At 39.2% G+C, this 26,099-nt stretch overlaps 1 protein-coding gene across 7 annotated transcripts in view; it reads left to right on the forward strand.

The window, feature by feature from the left end:
* LOC127432330 (peptidyl-glycine alpha-amidating monooxygenase B-like) overlaps positions 1–26,099 on the forward strand; it is a 349,064-nt gene that overhangs the window by 168,659 nt on the left and 154,306 nt on the right. For all 7 annotated transcript variants that reach the window (XM_051683244.1, XM_051683248.1, XM_051683251.1 and 4 more), the window contains one exon: positions 10–86. In XM_051683244.1, coding sequence (XP_051539204.1) covers positions 10–86 — 77 coding nt within the window. The remainder of the gene's footprint in view (positions 1–9; positions 87–26,099) is intronic.

A 26,099-nucleotide genomic window follows, 5' to 3' on the forward strand; every position in this document is an offset into this window, starting at 1 on the left:
ATGCTTCAGGTAAGGTTGTTAGTGGGTACAGAGTTCGAAATGGACAGTGGACACAGATTGGACGACAGTCTCCACAGCTACCACAGGTACATCTTTAAATGCATCTTCTCTTCTTGGTCAAACATGATGAGAGAATGTTTGGCACCTAGAGAGGGACTGCTATTAATATTAATGAATCATTCATCACACAAGTTTATACAAAGGGCGATTTGCAGCAACAAAGTGACCACAAAGTCATTTATTTTCAGTAAGTGTTGACATAAGCGAGGGATACCACTGGTCTCAATGGTGTCAATATGGACATTTCCAGTAATAAGATGAAGTTAAGAAAAGTTTAACTTTATGCAAATAAGCAGAGACACAGCGATAATCACAGATAATCACACAATGAGGAGTGAAGTCATTGGAGCTCATGTGATTATTTATAAATACTGTATGTATGGTGTGAGATACTGTTTTCGAGTGTGACTGATTTGTACTGATTGACTGTCCAGAATGTTAATTCAGCAAGAAAACTGATCTAATTTTCAAATTAGAATGACATTTTATTTTTACTGCCAGTACATTCTGTTTGTGATCAGATTTTCAAAAGCTATGGGCAGTTGTGCACCACCAGTAACATTAGGGCATCCAGCAGTAGAAACGCTTACTATGATCAACAATACAGCCACTTGGTGACCTCCGAGTGTGAACACCTCATAATGGAGGGAGGTAGTTGTGCGGAAGTTTGACAGTTCTTTTAACTGAAAAACATGTAGGGCTCTTTTTTAAGAGTGCTATGTCTTAAGGGCAGCGCAATGCGATATGTCATGTGCGCAAAATTCATGGCAATGATGTTCTGGTATTGCAAGCATGTGCTTAGTTTAGGCGCAAGGGGGTTGGCAAAATTCATGGCAATGATGTTCTGGTATTGCAAGCATGTGCTTAGTTTAGGCGCAAGGGGGTTGGCAAAATCATGCGCGAACAGCACTAATTAACTGGGTCAAGTGCAGTTTAATTCGGAGGTTCTTCTCCAATTATTGCACCATCTGCATCCTATTATATATTCCATTCCCTGTCAAGCAATGCCATTAGAAATGAAGACTGCCCATTCATAGAATTTGGTTGGGTAACCAAATTCTCCATTTGCTCTCATCCTGCTCGCCCATGTATCACCTGCGGATTTGACGGTGTTTAAGGACACTTGAAATATACTTTGCTGCTCTCACAATGTTCATTGTTTAGTAACGTATATGTTTCTCTGTTTAAAGTTTTATGTTTAATATCAACGTCCTTGAGTTTGGAATTTTTTTTATTTATTATTATTAATCATATGGATCTACTGACACACAAATCATGACTAATATTAAAAATAATCGATAACTCTTTGATATCATCTGCTGGTGGAATCCCCAAACTGCAAATGCAGGAACTGGGTTTAGACATTGCACTGAAAGTAGATGTAGTTCTCAGACATCTCAGAGCAATTATCTAGTTCTCAGGAATATAGCGTATTTTGTTTTGTGGCTCTTCATTAACCTTAGATGGAAGTATTAGATGAGATGCAGTGCACGGTCGTTGCACGTCACTGTTTGAAAAGAGCTGACTGACGATTCCTTCCTTGTTATGGCCATTTGTTGCCATGCTAAGTAATCCTCTTAAGTTGTTTGTCAGGGGACTTTTTCACACCTGAGTTACAGTTGTGCTCAAAAGTTTGCATACCCTTGGAGAATTGGTAATATATGTACCATTTTTAAAGAAAACATGAGTGAGCAGGCAAAACACATTTCTTTTATTTCTTATGGGATTCATATTCAACTGTAGGTTATAACAGAATGGCACAATCATAAAACAAAACATGGCAACAAAGAAAAAAATGAAATGACCCCTGTTCAAAAGTCTGCATACCCTTAGTTTTAATATTGTGTTTTTGCCCCCTTTAGCATCAATGACAGTGTGCAGTCTTTTGTAATAGTTGTCTGTGAGGCCCCAAATTCTTGCAGTTGGTATAGCTGCCCATTCGTCTTGGCAAAATGCCTCCAGGTCATGCAAAGTCTTTGGTCGTCTTGCATGAATCGAACGTTTGAGATCTCCCCAGAGTGGCTCGATAATATTAAGGTCAGGAGACTGTGATGGCCACTCCAGAACCTTCACCTTTTTCTGCTGTAACCACTGGAGGGTCAACTTGGCCTTGTGCTTAGGGTGATTGTCATGCTGGAAAGTCCAAGAGTGTCCCATGAGCAGCTTTTGTGCAGAAGAATACAAATTGTCTGGCAGGGGCCTGGGTAGCTCAGTGGTAAAATACGCTGGCTACCACCCCTGGAGTTCGCTAGTTCGCTAGTTCGAATCCCAGGGTGTGCTGAGTGACTCCAGCCAGGTCTCATAAGCAACCAAATTGGCCCGGTTGCTAGGGAGGGTAGAGTCACATGGGGTAACCTCCTCGTGGTCGCTATAATGTGGTTTGTTCTTGGTGGGGCGCGTGGTGAATTGAGCGTGGTTGCCGTAGTGGATGGCGTGAAGCCTCCACATGCGCTATGTCTCTGTGGCAATGCGCTTAACAAGCCACGTGATAAGATGCGCGGGTTGACTGTCTCAGACGTGGAGGCAACTGGGATTCATCCTCCGCCACCCGGACTGAGGCGAATCACTATGCGACCACGAGGACTTAGAGCGCGTTGGGAATTGGGCATTCCAAATTGGGAGAAAAAGGGGAAAAAAATCTTGAAAAAAAAAAAATAAATAATTGTCTGGCAGTTTTTTCTGATAGCATGCTGCATTCATCTTGCCATCAATTTTCACAAGATTCCCCATGCCTTTAGAGCTCACACCCCTCCAAAACATCAGTGAGCCACCACCATGCTTCACAGTGGGGATGGTATTCTTTTCACTATAGGCCTTGTTGACCCCTCTCCAAACATAGCGCTTATGGTTGTGACCATAAAGCTCTATTTTAGTCTCGTCACTCCAAATTACTGTGTGCCAGAAGCTGTGAGGCGTGTCAAGGTGTTGTCACAGTGGCATTGGCACAGTAAAGGCTTCTTTCTGGCAGCCAAGCAGCTCATTTTTGTACAAGTATCATCGTATTGTGCTCCTTGAAACAACCACACTGTCTTTTTCCAGAGCAGCTTGTATTTCTCCTGAGGTTACCTGTGGGTTTTTTCTTTGTATCCCGAACAATTCTTCTGGCAGTTGTGGCTGAAATCTTTCTTGGTCTACCTGACCTTGGCTTGGTATCAAGAGATCCCCAAAATTTCCACTTCTTAATAAGTGATTGAACAGTACTGGCTGGCATTTTCAAGGCTTTGGATATCTTTTTATATCCGTTTCCATCTTTATACAGTTCCATTACCTTGTTACGCAGGTCTTTTGACAGTTCTTTTCTGCTCCCCATGGCTCAGTATCTAGCCTGCTCAGTGCATTCACGTGAGAGCTAACAAACTCATTTACTATTTATACACAGACACTAATTGTAAATTAAAAAGCCACAAGTGTGGGATATTAACCTTTAATTGCCATTTAACCTGTGTGTGTCACCTTGTGTGTCTGTAACAAGGCCAAACATTCAAGGGTATTTAAACTTTTGATCAGGGCCATTTGGGTGATTTCTGTTATCATTATGATTTAAAAAGGAGCCAAACAACTGTGTGATGATAAATGGCTTCATATGATCACTATCCTTAAATAAAAGACAGTTTTTTTGCATGATCAGTCATACCTTCAAAATCAATGCCAAAATTTCACAATTTCTGCCAGGGTATGCAAACTTTTGAGCATAACTGTACATTTGCATTTCTCACCTTTTAGATAAAATGGTCAGCCCTATTGGTCATTTATCTCAAACTGGATTGGCAGCCTTTAAACTTAACCGACCCCTAAATCTTGACGGCTATTGGATCACTGTTTACACTGGCTTTCATTTTATTGGATACAATTTATTTAGCACATCCCTAAATCTTGACAGCTATTGGGCCACTGTATGCATAGGCTTTAATTTTATTGGTTAAACTTAACATTTAGCCCGACCAAAACCCAATCAGCATTTAGCTTATGCATCTTATTACAGGCCTTCAATCAATGTTGACACAATATAAATGCTGAGACAATAATTGGGTATAAATATATTTATTAAAAGGAAAAAGTGAAATATACAGAAAATATCAATAATAAATTAAAGGTGCAAGCAGCGATGAACGGGCCCTCGCACCCTGGTGCACGTTGGGGCTGCTGTGCCAGGGGAACGGCATTAAATTTTTGTAGCACTTTTTATGTTATAGTGTATTTAATTCTTCAGGTCATGTATTTGTATTTAATTTTGAGAGGACAGTAGAGTTAAAGAGGTACAGGCTTTTTATTTCACAACAAATTTTATCAAAATATGGAAATAACATCAGAATAATGATACTGACATATAGCCTGACAGAATCTTATATCACAGCAGATATTTAAACAATATAATGCATTTTTCTCAGGCAGTTTATTAGGCCTACTTCAGCTGTGTCTGACTGGAAAGTGTTTTTCCTTAGGTAAGACACTTATTACTTCACAACAAATATGACTTTTATAACTATACATCAAAACATGACACTTCCTGCTGCCAGTAGGTGGTGCTATGACTATAACTTAATATTGGCATGTAGGTGTATTCAGGCCGGGACTGTTATCAAACATGTGAAGTTTGGGGCAGATTGGACATTGTATGTTTGAGTTACAACAACTCAAAAGCTTCGCAATTTAGCATTGCCAAGGCCTTTAGATTAGACTGACCGAATATGATGTCGATCCGATAAAATCTCTAGGAGTTCGTTAAAGTACGAGGCCTGGAAATGGCAAAAACTGAGCAAAAATTGGAGAGAAAAATAAAAATGGCTGACTTCCTGTTGAGTTTAGGGCATGGGTCTAAGAGACTTATTTGTAGGTCTTATGTGTACAGTGTCATACATGTAGGTGAAAAGTAGCGCGAGGCGCACAATGTTGAAATTTTATAGGTGGCGCTATTCTGAAACCCATATCAGAATCAGAATCAGAATGAGCTTTATTGGCAGGTATGCTTACACATACAAGGAATTTGTCTTGGTGACAGGAGCTTCCAGTGTACAACCATACAAAAACAATACAAAAACAGCAGCAAGACATAATAAATAATAAAAAATACAAAATAATTATACACATACGTACAGACACACACATACATACATACACATGGGTAGTGCAAATCTAATACAATCTTTTATGTACAGTGTAAATACAAATCTGTTATGTACAGTGCAAATTATTATTTATTTATTTTCCCAGAGGAATGAAATGGCAGAAGAGGTTGGATGTGCTGGATAAATATAAGAAAGACTAAACTGTGTATTGCACATAGTTATTGCTCAATGGGGCAATCAGATGTAAATTTTCACCACTTCTGACACATGTCCAAAGTTTCGTGAATTTTCGAGTATGTTTAGGCCCACAAAAATGCGATTCGTTTGGGAAAACAAAAATAAATTTAGCTGCAAGCAGTGATGACGGGCCCAAGCACCATGGGTTCATTTCCACTCGGTGGCTTTCGGAAAACAAAGCATGATGGACACAGCAACAACTCAACATTAATGTAAACTTGGACCCTAAACATACAATGTATATTAGATATATGCCACCATTCCAGTTTGACTACAACTTCATGTAATTTAATCCATTGCCATGACAACACTATTAAAGCTATCAAGCATCCCTTCAGAATTTTCCACCAGCAGTGTCTAAAACAATTTAAACAATTTGGGTAAATGTAAGAGAACTTTTTCAAAGTCTGTTGTAAGTGCCACACTTCCTGCTGCCAGTTGGTGATGCTATGACCGTGACCCACAATAGCCACGTACATGTGATTAACCCCCAAGAAAAAACATAAAACTCAATTTTGATCTAAATCACACAATGAATGCAGAAGATATGAGACACTTCCTGTTTGCCTATTTTTGCCATTAATTTAGTGAATCGCCATGGCAACACTGTACGATTTTACAAATCTGTTAGCAATTTAGCATCTTCCATGTCTTGGCATAATGTCTAAATGTGGTTTAAAACATTAAGAGAATCTATCTATCATCTATCTATCCATCTATCTATCTGTCTATCTATCTATCTATATCAATTTTTAATTGTAATTTTAAATTTTTTGCTAACTGATTAATTTTACATTTTTCCTATGATTGAATTATTTATTGAAAAAAATATGTAGATCTAAAGATTAAATAGCAATGAAATTATTTACCATTTTTATTTATCCATAAACCGGCTTTAAATTAAATTAACAAATGTAATTCATGGCATTAGGTGTTAAGGTAGCCTAAGCAGATTTTAATATGAGCACAGAAATCATTTAGGCTTGTAATTTCGTTGCAATTCCAGTGCCTTTAATGAGACGCAATGACGCATACATCCTCATAAATGTGAAATAAAATGTATTAAACCAGAAATACAAATCAGAAATTGAAAATGGACTTGAAACCATGGTAAATTATATCTGTGAAAAAAATATTTTAAAAAAATTTACTACACAAATTTCATGGAATATTTGAAAAAGGTTATTTAGGTTGTAAGGACAAATCAGGGCTCTACGCAAACATTTGTATTTAGGAAAAAAAATGCAAAAGAATAATGATGGGTAAAAATAATATGATGATTATAAAATAATGTTTGTTTATTTTTTGGAAATTGCATTGACCTTGAATTTGCATAAGTGCGATGCCATGCAGCATCTTGGTAGTCTCATTATAAATTGTGAACATTTCAACAGGATATGCAGTTTTAATAGTTTTTTGCAGTCTGGCAGTGCATGGTTATAATGTTACAATGCGCACCGCCATGCGAGACATAGAAAACGGCGCTTTGAATGCAAAATGAACTAACGTGCCTCTTTTAAAAGTACTTGGTACACAAATGATGCAAGATGCATCAGGGCGTTTTTATTCTGATTGTAGGTTGCAGTAATAAGTTCATAACTTTGGGTGTAAGATCAGCTGTCACTCGCACCGGTGCAGCCAAATAATTGTCCGAATTCACATGCAGTAATTTTCACTCGCAAATGCTGGAGCTCTACAAATTCTATGGCACACCTGCCACGGTACACCAGTGTGCCGCGACACACCGTTTGAGAACCACTGATGTAGATTATACAAACAGCTGCTGTTCATTTGGAAATGTTGTGACTGCTTCAGACATTTCAAGCATTTGTTTTGCCGCTGTCAAACATAAAGGAAAGAGATGGGATTCCCATAATAACATAATAAATTTGATAACTTCATTTCTATGTGTGCTATTGTCGGTCATGAGATATTGTACGTCAGTGGAGAAGTACATAAATCATAGAGGTGGGAATCTTCACTGGCCTCACGATTCGATTACGATTCAAAGGGTAACGATTCGATTATAAAACGATTCTCGATGCATCACGATGCATCTTGTCCTTCAATTTCTTTCTTTTTTCAGTTTCTTCAAAATGTACTTTTTACTCTATTTTTTCCCTTTCAGCTTTTTATTTAACAGCTGTTTTAAAAAATCAGAACGAGTCACATTACATAAACTGGCCTTTTACATTCAGTATGAGCTGTGAACAAAACATGGAACATTCACAAGATTAAATAAATGGCACTATAGTTTAAAAGAGTATTTCAGTTTTTCTGTTTCTTTCTTTAGAACCTTATAAAAAAAATCTCTTAAAAGCACAAGAAAAAAAATATTGGTTCTCCATCAAAACACACTGAATACTATTACTTCAACTGATTATATATTTTTTATTATTTTTGTTTAAGCATTGTAAATCATTTAATAGTATTTAAATATTATTTAAAATTAATCTATGCCATGCTATTCATTTTAATTTTTAACCACAACTGGAAGTTGCTGGTCCAGGATGAGAGATATATCTGCTTCTATGAGAGTGCATCTGTCAGCTTCTCCTCTCCTCTCCTCTCCTGCACAGGTGATAGTAAAGCGGTTTAAATAGCGCAGTTGTTGCTTCAGAAATGTATCAAGTGTCTCGTATGCACTGTTCCATCTTTTTGCTCTGCGAATGATCGCACGACCTTGACGCAAAAGTTACGATGGGTTTCAAACCTTTATCATTAGGTATGCGCACTGTCCTGACAAGCGAGTGACTGGAAATGACCGGCAATATAGCAAAAGCCAATGACATGGAGAGCGCGCAAGAGTACAGAAATAATTAAATGAAAACATCACCAACATCTCCCGAACCGCTGCCTCGTCATTATTTTCTTCTGTGCTTCCCCCCGTTGTGTGCAAATCAGTGCAATAATGGGTGCGATCTCGTCTTTCATGTTGTTTGTTGGCTTCTTATCACGAATAAACTCTCCCATTGCTATGTGTGTGGGTTTGTGAAATAACTTCGTGATAGTAGTTTCATTCGGGCACAAATGTTCATGTGTTTGATACAGCTGGTCTGCAAACAGTCGTGTTTGTGCACTTGACTTTAGTGTATGCACTTAACTCGCATCTTTGTTTCTACATCTGTCTTTGGCGCGCGCCACTGCTCTGCAGTGATTTAAACTGAACTCAGAATCGATTCTGATTATTTTGAGAGTCGATTCAGAATCGTTTGAGTATAAATCGAGATGCATCGCTGAAACGATTTTTCCCCTACCCCTAATAAATCAGCGCTGATAAAAAGAGTCCGACTGAGTGGTCTAGTGGTAATTAATCCATCTGCATAAGATGTTAAAGGTTCTTAAACGTCCATATCAAACTATATGTTTTAATGAACAAAGATTGCATCCGCACCTTAGTTGATGTATATACTGAGTGGGGACATATTGTTTGCATTTTTTTATGGGATTCGACCGCAAACTCATTAACTCAGTCCCCATCCATTCTGGACTCAGAAGTCTTCTATTGGGAATCATTCAACAATGGAGCTTGGATGCCCTCTATTGGACATTTCTTGTAATTGCCACTCTGAATGGAACACACTTGGTTAGACTTAGCCTGGGTTTTCTAGTATTTTTACATTTCAGTTGATATGTTTATTATATTTTATTTATATAAAAATTAACAAATATGTTTATTAACAATAAACTTTACAATTCAAACATGCAAAATACATTTGAATATACAAAAAAAGGAATGATGAGATTTAATGCATTGCCGTGGCAACAGTATTTAAGACATTTAATGTCTTGACATTATTCAATTTGTTTTTGAAGCAATTCAGGTTAACATAAAAGGGATATTTCAAAGTCTGTTAAAAGTGACACACTTCCTTCCGCCAGTTGGTGGTGCTACGACCGTGACCCACAATAGACACATCAATATGATCAGCCTGCAAGGACAAACATTTGTCTAAATGTTTATGTAAAATTCAAAAATCAATGTCTTGGCATGATGTCGCCCACATTTGGTACCTGTAACATAAAATTGTCAGCACAAAAGTTGTCTGGCTTCATGAGATCTATATGTGTACAAAGTTTGGTGACCGTAGCTCAAAAGGGATGTGCTACATAGCCCCCCGAACATGCCCATGTTCTAGGTGGCACCGCAGAGCCCCTCCCGCACTCCCCCCCCCACCTGTAACTCTGTCATACCCTAATGGCCAGCGATGTGTGTGCAAACTTTCAAGAGTTTTCACGCATTTTATGTACCCCAAAAGTACTGAAAACCTTGAAAAGAATAATAATAATAATAATAATAATAAAAATAAAAATAATAATCCTTAGAAGAACATTAGGGCCTCCGCACTTTCAGTGCTTGAGCCCTAGTTCATTTAAACTTGGACCCTAATCATGCAATGTTCGCCCATAGAATAATTATTCAAAGCATAAATTACCAACTGGTTACCAACAAACAACTATTTGTCACGGTTCCAGCATTTGTGCCGGCTCATACTGTTGTTTGTTTTTCTCTCTCCCTCGTGTCTCACAGGTGGAGAAGGCACGGGGAGATGCTGATCACAGCAATGATTTACTCGCCTGTTACCATCTGCTTCACTTTTATTGCACTCCCTACTTATTCCTTGTGTGTCACCTCATTATTTGCCTGTTTATGGTTAACTGTTATGTTAACTGTGCTCTCTCGTGTAGTTGGAGCATGCTTGTGTGTCTGTTGTTTGAGCCTCTGTAGAGGTGTGGTTACCATCCTGCTTGCCATCACCCTCGCCAGTTCTGTGCGCAATTCATGTGGAGGAGGATTCCTCGGTCTCTGCCTGCGTCTCGGGGACTATATCATCTGGTCTTTGCTTTGCATCACACCAACTTCAACGGATTCTCTTCGGATTGTTGCTGACTTCCACAAAGCACACTTATCATACGAACACACCCTTCACTAGCCCATTGCGGCTTGCTGGATTTCAGCCTTCTGCAGCAGGCTCCAGGTGCACCTTATCTTGACATTGAGAACTTGCCACAACGTCGTCATGATGGATTGGCACCGCTCCAAAGTTACGTTGTGGCAACGAATACAGAAATTTCACTTTTCCGGTTGTCACAACGTAATCAGTTACATTGCCACAACTAAAGTTTGGACATCAAATTACGGTATAGTTAGGAAACGGCCATGTAATTTGGCTAGCTAGAATTACAAAATGGCTGAATTTGCTGCTGCTTTTCTCAAATTTTGCAATGCAATTTGCTGAATTTTTTGGGGTTCTTTTGCAGTGAAAACTCACAAATCATCATTATATACCTATGTAATTGTGTTAATTACATTTTAAATGCAATTACATGTAAATATTTTAATGCATAATGACTGAATATGCAGTTAGCAACCAAAATAAATAAATAAATAAACAAAAAAAATAACATACATTTAAGTGAAAGCTGTGGGTATTGAAATACCCTTAATTATTTTTGTATTACAATTTTCTTCTCAGAGAATGCAATAAAACTTGTCTAGGCCTTCAGTGCGATTCATGCCACTAAGAAAACACAGTTTCACAATGAATAAGATGCCGTATGCCCATCATATATTACGTGGCAGTCAACTAATAATACCAATTGACATTTATTTATTTTTTTCAGGTGTCAGAGGTTAGAGTTTATTGAACAAACCAACAAACCCGAGATGTCAGCTGAGATCTGACTCTCTTGGTCAAAACCCTCCTTTTTTATACAGTTTGTTATCTAGCATTACCTCATGTCTACGTCCTCTTAATATTTTTTGTATCCAATGGATTCTGTTTGCCACTCCCAAAAACAGTGCAGAGTAGGTGGCGCAGCTGTAAATACTTATAAAACTGAGATCTGGGAATGCCAAAATGTTGAACCAAATTTTCAAAAGGTCTCAATACTCCATTCTCATATAGGTCACCAAGTGTATTAACCCCCCTCACAATCCAATCAGACCAACAGAAAGGGGACTTATTAATACATAGTTTAGGGTTCAGCCATATGCTCGAGGCTACGTTTAAATAAACATCAGAATTAAACACTCTGGACACTTTTGTCCATATCGAGTGCAAATGCAAAATAACGGGGTGCGACTTAACCTCTCCGTCTAGTTTAATCGAAAGGCTTTGCAGTGGCGAGATAGGGGCAAGAATTTCCTTTTCAATACAAAACCAGGGAGGGGCTCTCTCAGGTGGAAGCGACCAATGAGCCAAATATTTAAGACCGAATGCATAATAATAAAACAAAATCTTGGGTAGGCCTAACCCACCTTTGTCAATCGGCCTATGTAACTTATTGAAATTTAACCTGGGACACTTACCATTCCAAATGAGGGACTTCGCTGTGCTATCAAATTTCTTGAAATAAGAGAGGGGGACATCTACAGGGAGAGATTGTAGCAGGTAGTTGAAATTTTGGAAAACAATTCATTTAATAACATTAACCTTCCCAATCATCGATAAATGTAATGAAGCCCACCTGTCCACATCATTCAAAAATATTTTATTAAGGGATCAAAATGAACTCTTGACTAAATCAAACAAATTTGCTGGGAATAAAATTCCCAAATACTTAATTCCCTATTTGGGCCACTGGAAGGCACCCGGTTGGAAGGCCGTTACTGGACAGTATGCTGTCAAAGCCAAAGCTTCGGATTTAGACCAACTGACTTTGTATACTGAGAACTTGGAAAAGGAGTTAATAATTCTGTGGAGGCAAGGCATAGATCTAGTAGGATCGGAGACGAATAATAAAATATAATCTACATAAGCAGAAGCTTGTGCGCCACACCTCCTGCAATCACCCCTGGAAAATCATCCTCCTTTCTTATCTTGGATGCTAATGGTTCCAGGGCAAGACAGAACAATAATGGGGAAAGAGGGCAACCCTGCCGGGTGCCCCTATCCAGAGTAAAATAATCTGAATTAATCCGTTTATTTGTACCGCTGCTACAGGTTGTCTATAAAGTAACTTAATCCATCCAATAAATGTACTCCCGAACCCATACATTTCCAAAATCTTAAAAAGATAATCCCATTCTACCATATCAAACGCCTTTGCGGCGTCAAGTGAGATGGCAGCGACCAGAGATTGATCATTCGCTACTGACCACATGATACTGATGAGACGCCTAATATTATCAGAAGAGCTACGGCCTCGAATAAACCCCACCTGATCTATATGTATAAGCGATGTCACAACTTTACTTAGTCGATTAGCCAGAATTTTTGACAAACTTTTACATCTAACTGGATCAGGGAAATTGGGCGGTAACTTTTACACTTGGGATCTTTGTCCTTTTTAAGAATCAGACTGATCCGGGCTTGTGTCATGGTTGGTGGAAGCTTTCCATTCTTTAATGATTCCGTATAAACTTCTAACAAAAGTGGAGCCAGTTCTGTAGCATAAGATTTGAAAAACTCAGAGGAAAAGCCGTCAGGCCCCGGACCCTTGCCTGTTAGCAAGGCCTTAATTACCTCATCAAGCTCCTCCAAGTTTATCTCAGAATCAAGAGAAATTTTTTGCTCAGTCATCAGTTTAGGAAGATCTAATGGTTCCACAAAGTTCCTAATATCTTCATCAGTAGACGAAGATGTGGAACTATGGAGATCAAAGTAGAAGTCTTTAAAAGCATTATTAATATCAATGGCCGAGGTAAATATTTCACCACCCGCAGATTTTACCGAGGGAATCGTAGAAAAAGACTCTCTCTGCTTTATATATCTAGCCAAAAGTTGTCCTGCTTTGTCCCCCAACTCAAAGTATGACTGTCTTGCCCTGAATAACCAAAACTCCACTTTCCGTGACAAAATAGTATTATATCTATATTTCAATTGGGTCAATTCTCTGAGGCCATCAGATGACATATGGCGCTTCAGCTCTGCCTCGGCACTTTGAATATTTCCTTCCAACGCCACAAGTTCTCGTGCTTTGGATTTTTTGGTGAATGAGGCATACTGTATGATCTGACCCCTAAGAACTGCCTTAAGTGCCTCCCAAACCACGCCCACAGAGGATACTGAGGACCAGCTGGTCTCCATATAAACATTGATTTCAATCTTTAACATTTGTTGGAAATCAGGATTTTGCAAAAGGGACACATTAAGGCGCCAACTATATGATTTATTTTTCTCTGTATATGGCAACACCTCTAAACTCACCAGGGCGTGATCTGAGACTAAGATATTTTCCAATTGAGCAATCAACAACAGATGAAATGAGGGATTTGGATATAAAAAAAAAATCTATTCTAGAATAAATCTTATGGACTGCTGAAAAAAAAATGTATAGTCTCTACCAGATGGGTTCAAAAGTCTCCAAATATCTGTAAGACCAAGATTTTTACACATCCTGTGAAGCGTCAATGTTGCTCTAGGGGGCTTACACACTTTTGCTTCACTATGATCAAGGACTGAGTCCATCAAAAGATTAAAGTCTCCTCCCAATATTATATCATGAGGGGTGCCAGCGGTTTGCAGCATCCCTTCAAGATCTATAAAAAAAGCCCTGATCATCAGCATTAGGTGCGTAAATATTAGCCAAAAATCAACCTTTGCCCTTGAATTTCAGCTAAAACAATAATGACTCTCCCTAATTTATCTTTAGTCTGTTTGAGACATTTGAATTGTAGATGTTTATTAATCAATATAATGACTCCCTTGCTCTTACTTGAGCCAGTACTAAAGAAAACATGTCCACACCATATCTTCCCAAATTTTTCAGCTTCCTGCGGGGAGTTTCCTGCGGGGAGAGATGTGTTTCTTGAAGAAACACTATATCATATTTCTTACGTTTAAGAAAAGTAATAATCCTTCTTTTTATGGGGTGCCCCAACCCATTTACATTCCATGTGGAGAGAGACAATCCACTCATATTAACATTTGACATTTTGATATAGTAGAAAAAAATAAAGTGTGTGTCAAAAACAAAATTATACAGACCACATTCCCCATTAGTGAAACAATCAAACCCCGAACGTCACCCCGAACAAAACAAACAGAAAAAAGAAAAACGTGCGCATTAACCCCGCGCACGAAAGCGCCAACCGGCGACAATCCCTCTAAACTCAAAAGGTCCATGAACGCCCACGAGCCCCCACGACAACTTTGCCATCGGATTGCTCAGTTTTGCCTCACAAATTTGTGAAGCAAAATTACATAACAGAAATTACTTAAATAAAATAAACCCCAGCCAATAGGAAGAATGAACACAAAGAACGTGTAGATTCGTTCACAGAACTGTCTCAAAGGTGTGATCTTCCACAAAACAAATTCCAGCTGATATAAAACCATTCAAATTCCTCAGACAGACAAATGAATATTCAGTGAGCCAGCTGTTATGAGTTCAGCGGATGACGTAATCATTCCAATGTCCCGTAAAAATACTCAACAAAACAAACTCCAGCAAGCAGGAGGAATAAGCACGAAGAACGAACAGATTAATCCACAGTTGTTCCAAAGGAGTGTTATTCAATAGAACAAGCTCCAGCCGCTAGGCGGAACCAATACAAAAAGAAACAAAACCGGCATCCCGGTTCCCCGGATGGTCGAGTCAATTCACTTGGAGGCCACATAAAAGTATATACCATGACTTACACAATCCATCAACTTTATAAAAGACATCCTTTGTGTGAGCATGTAGATATTTTGTGGTCATCCGTAGTGTCCAATCTCAAACTGGCCGGGAACTTCAATGCAAAAGTAATCTTTCGTCAATGCAAAAGTTTCTTTAAGGAAAAGTGTTATTCACAAAACAAACTCCAGCCACTCGGCGGAGCCCACGCAAAAAGCTAAAAGAAACCAAAATGACACCCAGCTTCCTCAAAAGCCAGAGTAAGTACAGCGAGTCGACCCACTCACATGAGAAACACCCAATGATTTACTCACCCATTGATTCTATAAAAGACATTGCCTGATTGGGACATGTAAATACTTCACGACCGTCCTTCGTTTCTATTCTCAGTTTGGCCGGAAACATCAGAGCAAAAGTGAACTTTCGCTGATGTAAGAGTTTATTACATTCCTTGAACCGATCGCATTTCTCTCTTGTCGAACTCGCAAAGTCCGGGAACAAGAAAATATTATGGTTCTTCCAAGAAAGCTTCCCTTTGCTCCTCGCCTGGCGTAACACAAGATCTTTATCGGATGATCTCAGAAATTTGGCCAGGATTGATCGGGGCCTTTTTCCCTCAGCAAATCTGTGAGCTGGGACTCTGTAAGCTCGCTCGATTTCCAGTTTATGGCCTGTTATGTCGAGCAGACTCAGGAATAGCTCGTCTAGGAATTTCACCATATCTCTGCCCTCCTCATGCTCAGGAATTCCAACAATTCGAACGTTATTCCTGCGGCTTCTATTCTCAAGATCTTCAAGCTTTTCAAGGAGATGTTCCAAATCAACTTTGGTCGTGGGCGGATTAGCGGTTAATTCCCTCTCCGAAGAATCTAGACAATCGATTCATCTCTCAACATCAGTCACTCTTGTAACTAACTCAGAGAATTTTATTTATATCGCCGTAATTGATCGACAGATTACAGCAAGATCCTCCAAGTCAGCAAGAATCTTCGTCAGCATCACCAACATGTTGCACAACTGACGCTGGATTACCGCTCCCGCCACGCCATCCAGATAGAGTCCCCGGTCTGTAGGCCTGTCGGGGCTTTCAACCTGAACACGTAAGTGTCTTTTAATGTCTCCAGAGCCTGAGGATTTTGACTTCTTTGCTATGTTTTGCCTCAAAGAGCAAATGTGTAGCTGGGTATATCAAATTTCACCAGATTATAACATGAATATAATTACAAATTTAGCAAAGTGCGCAGAGCTCGTCGCTCACACGTCTGCTTATTGCATGGTGTCACGTGACCTCCATACCAATTGACATTTTAAAAACACGTCCACACACGAAAGCCAGAACCAAGGAGGTCTAATACAAAGAAAAATCTCTCTAATAATATTTGCGATTTCAGTTTTGTTTGCAATAAATTTTGTTCCATCAGGGTACATGGTTACTTTTCAAAACTTGATCCGAAACTGAGTGCTCAAGCAGCCTAATTTACACTTAGAAAACTCCTGATGTTGCTATAACAATGCAAAAAGCACTTACCAATTTACTTGAAGTGAAAATGTGCAGTAAGAAATAATAAAGAATAGGCAAGTGTGATCAAACTTTTCTACAGAGTTCTAGTCTTACACTGAGGGGCTGTTCACCTTGAGCGCGTTTGTGTCCGTCTGCGCTGTTTTAAAAATTATTTCAATGTAAACGTGCGCTAGATAGACATCTTTGACGGCTTGTTTGTGTTTTTAGACACCATGTCAAGTTAAAAAGAACTTAAACTGTGAAACGTCTCGAGTCAAGACACATACGTTTTGCTCTTTTGTGGCACTGCGTGTAATTTTAGTGCAAAAACAAATGCATTCAAGCATGTGAATGGCACGTTGCATAAGATGTTAAAGGTTCTAATCCATCCAATATACAAAGATTGCATCCACACCTCAGCTGATGTATATAATGAGTGGGAACACATTTGTTTGCATTTTTCTATGGGATTCGACTGGAAAAGAGCTCAAACTCAAACGCGGGGTTAGTTGTCACACACGCTGGTAAGACGAAACTTCATTTGTTTACTTGTTGCCATATCAACACTGCGTAGATAAAAAAAAATAAATAAATAAAAGAATAAAAAATTCCGGCAAAGTCCGCTCTGGGAATTTGCGCGAGAGCTCCGGTGACCAAGATGGCACAGCTCACGAACCCTCATGCCACAACAGAGCCATGAAACACTCGATTTATATAGGAAGAAAACAAACTGCATGCCGGCGCTGCACATTAACAATCAGATCACCTGGTTACCCCACACCTGAGAGCGATTAAGGGAGAGAGAGAGATAAAGACAAAACACACGCTCTACACACACAATCTATATGGCCGAGAAGGCAATCAATCACAATGGGGGGACATATTTCGCTTTTCTATTTCCTGGAAAAGAGCGCGAGCTGCAGAAAAAAAACTGCTGACACTAAACGACATTGGTAACAGCCAGAACAAACATTTATCATAAATTCAAAATAACACATTCCAGTGCCAGATCGGCAATCAAAACATACACAGATCAAATGAATCAAACTCCATCTCAAGAACTGGAGATGTTTAACACATGAAATCAGAAATATAATTAACTGAAGAACGTAGTTACACATACTTTATATACATAACGTACGAAACAGGGATCCCTTCTAAACAGGACACCAAATATTTTCTGTTATTTTGGGAATCATTTATTGAGCTTGGATGCCCTCTATTGGACATTTATTGTAATTGCCACTCATTACATATACACATTATGACAGTTTTCTATTATTTTTACATTTCAGTTGATATTTTTATTATATTTTATTTATATATAAATTAAGACATATGTTTATTAACAATAAACCTTAAAAACCAAGCTTACCAAATACCTCAAAACATGTGAATATGCACAAAAAGGAATGATGAGATTTAATGCATTGCCATGGCAACAGTATTTAAGATATCAAGAATCCCTTCAGAATTTTAAATCTGCACTGTCTTGACATTATTCTAAAATCTTTTGAAGCAATTCAGGTTAATATAATAGGGATATTTCAAAGTCTGTTAAAAGTGTCACACTTCCTTCCGCCAATTGGTGGCGCTATGGCCGTGACCCACAATAGCCACATCAATGTGATCAGCCTGCAAGGACAAACATTTGGCTCAATTTTTATGTAAAATCATGCCATGCATGCAGAATATATGAGACATTTCCTTATTTAATATTTTTGACGTTAATTTATCACTTCGCCATGGCAACACTGTTCGATATATCAAAAATCCCTTCGCAATTTAGCATCATCAATGTCTTGGCATGATGTCACCCACATTTGGTACCTATAACATAAAATACCTGGAGGAGTATATCAAATTCCTGAGCATGCATTTTTCAAACAATCCATAATGGCCAACTTCCTTTTGGGCAGAGCTTATGACTGTCAGCGTGAAAGTTGTCCGGCTTCATGAGATCTATACATGTACAAAGTTTGGTGACTGTAGCTCAAAAGGGATGTGCTATATAGACCCCCGAACATGCCCATGTTCTAGGTGGTGCCGCAGAGCCCCACCCCCCACCTGTAACTTTGCCATGCCCTAATGGCCAGCGACTCTGATGTGTGTGCAAACTTTTACGAGTTTTCACGCATGTTATGTACCCCAGAAGTACCGAAAACCTTGAAGAGAAGAAGAAGAAGAAAAAAATAATAATCCTTTGAAGAACAATAGGGCTCCTCACTTACAGTGCTTGGACCCTAATAATAATCCTTAGAAGAACAATAGGGTCTCCGCACTGAAAGTGCTTGGGCCCTAATAAATGCCTAGAAGAACAACAGGGTCCTCGCACCATCGGTGCTTGGGCCCTTATAAACGGAGCAGATACAATAGGGTCCTCGCACCTCGGTGCTCGGGCCCTAAATATACATACATCTGAAATACAGTGTGAAGCTTCAATTATTGGTAAGTTAACTGGCATATGATTCTTTGTCACTTGCCATCACACAAAATTTATTATTTCCCAGTATAGTGTTGTTCTGCATCAAGTCTCTTCTGTAGCACCTGGAACAGAGCTTCTCAAAGCTGCTGGTTTTACAACCTACACTGGCCTCGCATTGACAATACCATCTTCTTCATCAGACATCATGTCCACACAACACACAATACTCCACACAATCCTCCTGTGTCTCTCTCTGTTGACCTGGTCTTCAGCAACTGCAAAACATAACAGTCATTTAACCTTCAGTGGTTACCACTTAAAGAACTCTTAATAACATTTGGCTAATACATCAATTGTATTTTTTATTTGAAACTTACTATTCTCTCTTTTTACCACAGTCTTGATTGAGTCTCTCAGCTCTATCTTTCCATGATGCAAATAATCACTTCTTCCTCGTAGCCTCATAAGTCTTGCAGGACGCTAAAAAGACATAAAATATTGTTAGTAAGAGAAAGACTTGATAGTTAAACCAACATAAAAATGGATATTAAATGGGGGGGGGGTGAGATTTGAGGTGGAGGTGCGTGTGGGGATTAGGGGGTTGGTCAATCATGAACAGTCAACAATGGGGGAGATAGCTGTTACGCTTTTTACTCCAGTAAATATTTCTAGTAGGCTTATTTTTACAAGTCTTTTCTGTATAGATGCATGCACCTTAAAGCCTTGGCTGAAAAAAGCTGTTGAATACCTCCAGTTTGACAGACTGAAAATTTTTTGGGAGCCCTGTGGAGGTTTGGAGTTTACAGGGCACACAGACTGACTCTGAAGTAATTTCCTACCTGTGGAACGTATTGCAGGCAGATGTGTATTTAGTACTGAATCTGTGCAGTTAAGCCAGGCAAAAGAGAATGTATTAGTAATACCACTCTGCACAATGGTTGTGATTTAGGCCTTTATGATTCCTAAAGTTTTCATATTGTGGGTTATGCACATGTCAGATTATTTTTTAACAACAGAAATTTTATAATTTTGGATTTTTTTAATGAAACTTTATTTTTCTGCTTTTAGTTGTTTACTACTGAACTGTATTTAATTTCTTTAATACCCATACTTTGAAAAAAAAAAAAAAAGGATGATAATAAACTCTTATTTGATTTTCTGTAATGTTGTTTGGTGGACATTTCTTGACCAAGTGATCATGGCTATTGACCAAATGCTTTAGGCAGTTATTATGAATGATCCATTAGCCATTTAAATTAACTATTATGTCAGCACATGGTAACAGTGTAGGTATTGAAAATGTACATAATAAAACTAAATAAATACAGATAAATCTCTGTATTTTAAAATCATTTTTATTACAGTTATTATTGAGTTATATTATCACCACTGTTTGGTTAACAATTTTTACATTCAGGGTGTTTATTTTAGCATGTTTGTCTGTACAGTAATGTAGTTCGCTGTAGCCTACAATCAGCCAAACTTTCAGTTATTTGCCTTCCCCATGTGCTCTGAAAACACAGCAATCACCTAACACCTTTCACTCACAATTACCAGTCATTAATATATAAAAGGCCTTCTTAGCAGGACTGCCATCAGTCATCACAACCAGCCAAATTTCAACTGTAAATTTCTGTCACACTTCACAGCTCTTTGTACATGTCTGCTGAATTGAGATGTGGCTTTTTGTGGACGTTAACGGTTTTATGTTACTTGGGTCCATTTTGGGTCCTAATACATTTGGCAAACTTGAAGTGGGAGTTTCCAGATTTGACTCTTTTCATGCAGTGTGTAGCGCTGCACCTAGCATGGTCACAAAAATAGAGCCTGTAATGTTTGCAGCAGTGTGCAGCAGGTTTGCCTTGATTTTGATCTGACTCAGGCATTGTTGTAGCAACTGTAGACTCTCCAGATAAATGTTGGGTTTGTAATTAGCTGTGACGAATAATAAAATATCATCTACGTAAAGCAAAAGCTTATGCGCCACACCTCCCGCCACCACCCCTGGGAAATCATTTTCCCTTCTTATCGCAGCTGCTCATGGTTCTAGGGCAAGACAGAACAATAATGGGGAAAGAGGGCAACACTGCCAGGTGCCCCTGTCCAGTAAAATAATCCGAAATTAATCCATTTGTTTGTACTGCCGCTACTGGGTGTCTATAAAGTAACTTAATCCATCCAATAAAAGTATTCCCGAACCTGTATATTTCCAAAATCGTAAAATGATAATCTAATTCTACCATATGAAACGCCTTTTCGGCGTCAAGTGAGATGGCCACGACCGAAGTCCGATCATTCGCCACTGACCACATAATATTGATGAGATGCCTAATGTTATCAGAAGAGCTGTGGCCCCGAATAAACCCCACCTGATCTATATGTATAAGAGATGTCATAACTTTAATTAATCAGTTAGCCAAAATTTTTGACAATATTTTAATGTCTAGCTGGATCAGGGAAATTGGACGATAATTCTTACACTCGCTTTGATCTTTGTCTTTTTCAGAATCAGACTGATCCGGGCTTGTGTCATAGTTGGCAGAAATTTTCCATTCTTTAATTATTCCGTATTCACTTCTAACAAAAGCAGGGCCAGTTCTGTAGCATAAGATCTAAAAAACTCAGCGGCAAAGCCATTTGGCTCATCTTACCTCGCTAAGCTCCTCCAAGGTTATCTCAGAATAAAGATAATTTTTTTGCTTAGTCATCAGTTTAGGGAGTTCTAATGGTTCCACAAAATGTCTAATATCTTCCTCAGTAGACAAAGACGTGGAACTATAAAGATCAAGATAGAATTCTTTAAAAGCATTATTAATATCAATGGCCGAGGTAATGGTAGAAAAAGACTCTCTCTGCTTTATATATCTAGCCAAAAGCTTCCCAGCTTTGTCCCCGACTCAATAGCCCTAAATAGCCAAAACTCCACCTTCCGCGACAAAATAGTATTATATCTGTATTTCAACCGCGTCAATTCTCTGAGGCCATCAGATGACAAATGGTGCTTCAGCTCTGCCTCGGCACTAATATTCCCTTCCAACTCCACAAGTTCTCGTGCTTTGGATTTTTTGATGAATGAGGCATACTGTATGATCCAGCCCCTAAGAACCACCTTAAGTGCCTCCCAAGCCACGCCCACAGACGATACTGAGAACCAGTTGGTCTCCATATAAACATTGATTTCAGCCTTTAACATTTGTTGGAAATCAGGATTTTGCAAAAGAAATACTTTAAAGCACCAGCTATATGATTTCTCTTTCTCCATATGTGGCAACACCTCTAAACTCACCAGGGCGTGATCTGAGACTAAGATGTTTCCAATTGAGCAATCAACAACGGATGAAATGAGGGACTTAGATGTAAAAAAAAAAAATCTATTGTAGAATATACAGGTGCATCTCAATAAATTAGAATGTTGTGGAAAAGTTCATTTATTTCAGTAATTCAACTCAAATTGTGAAACTCGTGTATTAAATAAATTCAATGCACACAGACTGAAGTAGTTTAAGTCTTTGGTTCTTTTAATTGTGATGATTTTGGCTCACATTTAACAAAAACCCACCAATTCACTATCTCAACAAATTAGAATATGGTGACATGCCAATCAGCTAATCAACTCAAAACACCTGCAAAGGTTTCCTGAGCCTTCAAAATGGTCTCTCAGTTTGGTTCACTAGGCTACACAATCATGGGGAAGACTGCTGATCTGACAGTTGTCCAGAAGACAATCATTGACACCCTTCACAAGGAGGGTAAGCCACAAACATTCATTGCCAAAGAAGCTGGCTGTTCACAGAGTGCTGTATCCAAGCATGTTAACAGAAAGTTGAGTGGAAGGAAAAAGTGTGGAAGAAAAAGATGCACAACCAACCGAGAGAACCGCAGCCTTATGAGGATTGACAAGCAAAATCGATTCAAGAATTTGGGTGAACTTCACAAGGAATGGACTGAGGCTGGGGTCAAGGCATCAAGAGCCACCACACACAGACGTGTCAAGAAATTTGGCTACAGTTGTTGTATTCCTCTTGTTAAGCCACTCCTGAACCACAGACAATGTCAGAGGCGTCTTACCTGGGCTAAGGAGAAGAAGAACTGGACTGTTGCCCAGTGGTCCAAAGTCCTCTTTTCAGATGAGAGCAAGTTTTGTATTTCATTTGGAAACCAAGGTCCTAGAGTCTGGAGGAAGGGTGGAGAAGCTCATAGCCCAAGTTGCTTGAAGTCCAGTGTTAAGTTTCCACAGTCTGTGATGATTTGGGGTGCAATGTCATCTGCTGGTGTTGGTCCATTGTGTTTTTTGAAAACCAAAGTCACTGCACTCGTTTACCAAAAAAGTTTGGAGTACTTCATGCTTCCTTCTGCTGACCAGCTTTTTAAAGATGCTGATTTCATTTTCCAGCAGGATTTGGCACCTGCCCACACTGCCAAAAGCACCAAAAGTTGGTTAAATGACCATGGTGTTGGTGTGCTTGACTGGCCAGCAAACTCACCAGACCTGAACCCCATAGAGAATCTGTGGGGTATTGTCAAGAGGAAAATGAGAAACAAGAGACCAAAAAATGCAGATGAGCTGAAGGCCACTGTCAAAGAAACGTGGGCTTCCATACCACCTCAGCAGTGCCACAAACTGATCACCTCCATGCCACGCCGAATTGAGGCAGTAATTAAAGCAAAAGGAGCCCCTACCAAGTATTGAGTACATATACAGTAAATGAACATACTTTCCAGAAGGCCAACAATTCACTAAAAATGTTTTTTTTATTGGTCTTATGATGTATTCTAATTTGTTGAGATAGTGAATTGGTGGGTTTTTGTTAAATGTGAGCCAAAATCATCACAATTAAAAGAACCAAAGACTTAAACTACTTCAGTCTGTGTGCATTGAATTTATTTAATACACGAGTTTCACAATTTGAGTTGAATTACTGAAATAAATGAACTTTTCCACGACATTCTAATTTATTGAGATGCACCTGTACCTTATGGACTGATGAAAAGAATGTATAGTCCCTACCAGATGGGTTCAAAAGTGTCTAAATATCTGTAAGACCAAGATTTTTACACATCCTGTGAAGTGTCAGTGTTGCTCTAGGGGGCTTACACACTTTTGCTTCAATGTGATCAAGGACTGAGTCCATCAAAAGATTAAAGTCTCCTCCCAATATTATATCATGAGGGGTGCCAGCGGCTTGCAACATCCCTTCAAGATCTATTAAAAAGCCCTGATCATCAGCGTTAGGTGCGCAAATATTTGCCAAAATCAACCTTTGCCCCTGAATTTCTGCTAAAAAAATAATGACTCTTCCTAATTTAATTACTCTGTTTGAGACATTTGAATTGTAGATGTTTACTTTCAATGTAATGACTCCCCTGCCCTTACTTGAGCCAGCACTAAAGAACTGGCCCACCCCATATCCTTCCAAATTTTTCAGCTTCCTGCGGGGAAAGATGCATTTCTTGAAGAAACAGTATATCATATTTATGTCGTTTAAGAAAATAAATAACCTTCCTTCTTTTTATGGGGTGCCCCAACTCATTTACATTCCATGTGGAGAGAGACAATCCACTCATATTAACATTTGACATTTTGACATATGAGAAAAAATATATTGTGTCAAAAATAAAATTATAAAGACCACATTCCAACATTAGTGCAATAATCAAACCCTGAAATTCCCCCCGAACCAAACAAACAGAAAAAAGGAAAAACGTGCGCATTAACCCTGCACACGACAGCACCAACCGGCATCCATCCCTCTTAACTCAAACAGTCCATGTACTCCTACGAGAGCCCCCGCAATAACTTTGCCGTCGGATTGCTCAAGTCCGGTGATTCTATAAAAATTTTGAGAGACAGAATTACATAACAGAAGAAAATCTATAAAACAAACTCCAGCCAATAGGCAGAATAAACATGAAGAACATGTAGATTCATCTGCATAACAGTCCCGAAGGTGTGTTCCTCCCCAAAACAAACTCCAGCCTCTAGCGGAACCAGCACACACACACACACACACACACACATGCAAAAAAGCCGTTCAGTTTCCTCGGACAGTCAAACAGAATGTTCAGTGAGCCAGCTGTTTCATGAGTGCAGCAGATGACCTAATCATTCCAATGTCCTGCAGAAAATACTCCACAAAACAAACTCCAGCCAATAAGAGGCATAAACACAAAGAACGTGCAGATTCTTTCACAAACTGTCCCGAATGGTCAAGTGAATGTTCAGTGAGTCAGGTCCACTTGGCTGCAAAGCGAGCACCACACAATGACTTAATCATTCCATTGACTTTATAAAGGACAATGCTTGTTGGGGACAAGGAAATACTTTGTGGCCATCCTTAGCATCTGTTCTCAACCTGGCTGGGAACTTCAGTGCAAAAGCGACCCTCCGTCGATGCAAAAGTTTCTTGAAGGAGTGTTATTCCACAAAACAATCTCCAGCCGTTATGCAGAACAGCACAAAAAGAAACAAAAAAGGCGCCCAGCTTCCTCGGACGGTCAAGTGAATGTTCATTGATTCAGGCTCACTTGGCTGCAACGTGAGAATCACACCATGACTTACTCATTCCATTGACTTTATTAAGGACATCGCTTGCAGTGGGCATGTAAATATTTTGTGGCCATCCTTGGTATCTATTCTCAATTTGGCTGGGAACATTAGTGCAAATGCGACCTTCCATTGATGTAAGAGTTTCTTGCATTCCTTGAATCAATCACGTTTCTGTTTTGTCGAATTCGCAAAAAAATAAAATCTGGACACAAGAAATTGCTGTGGATCTTCCAAGAAATGTACTCCTCGTCTTGCATAACACAAGATCTTTATCGGGTGACAAGGTCTTCCAACTTTTCCCAGACGTGCTCCAAGTCTACCTTGGTCACTAGCGGGTTAGCAGCTAATTCCCTCTCCGATGACTCCAGATAATCGATCTGTTTCCAACATCCGCCACTCTTGTAACCAACTCAGTGAATTTCATCTCCATGGCAGTGATCGATCGACGTATTACAGCAAGATCCTCCAAGTCAGCAACGACCTTCGTCAGCATCGCCGACATGTTCAACAGTTGACGCTGAATCTCTTTCACCTCACTGGCCAAATTGAGTCCCAGGCTTTTGGCCTGTCGCTCAGGGGCTTCAGCTTGAGCACGTAAGTGTCTTTTAATGTCTCCAGAGCACGAGGATTTGGAATGATTTAACATATTTTCTTCCTAGAACAGTTATGGAACAGGGTGTATTGAATCTCACCAGCTAC

The sequence above is a fragment of the Myxocyprinus asiaticus genome, chromosome 42 (assembly GCF_019703515.2).
Source record: "Myxocyprinus asiaticus isolate MX2 ecotype Aquarium Trade chromosome 42, UBuf_Myxa_2, whole genome shotgun sequence".
Lineage (NCBI taxonomy): Eukaryota > Metazoa > Chordata > Actinopteri > Cypriniformes > Catostomidae > Myxocyprinus > Myxocyprinus asiaticus.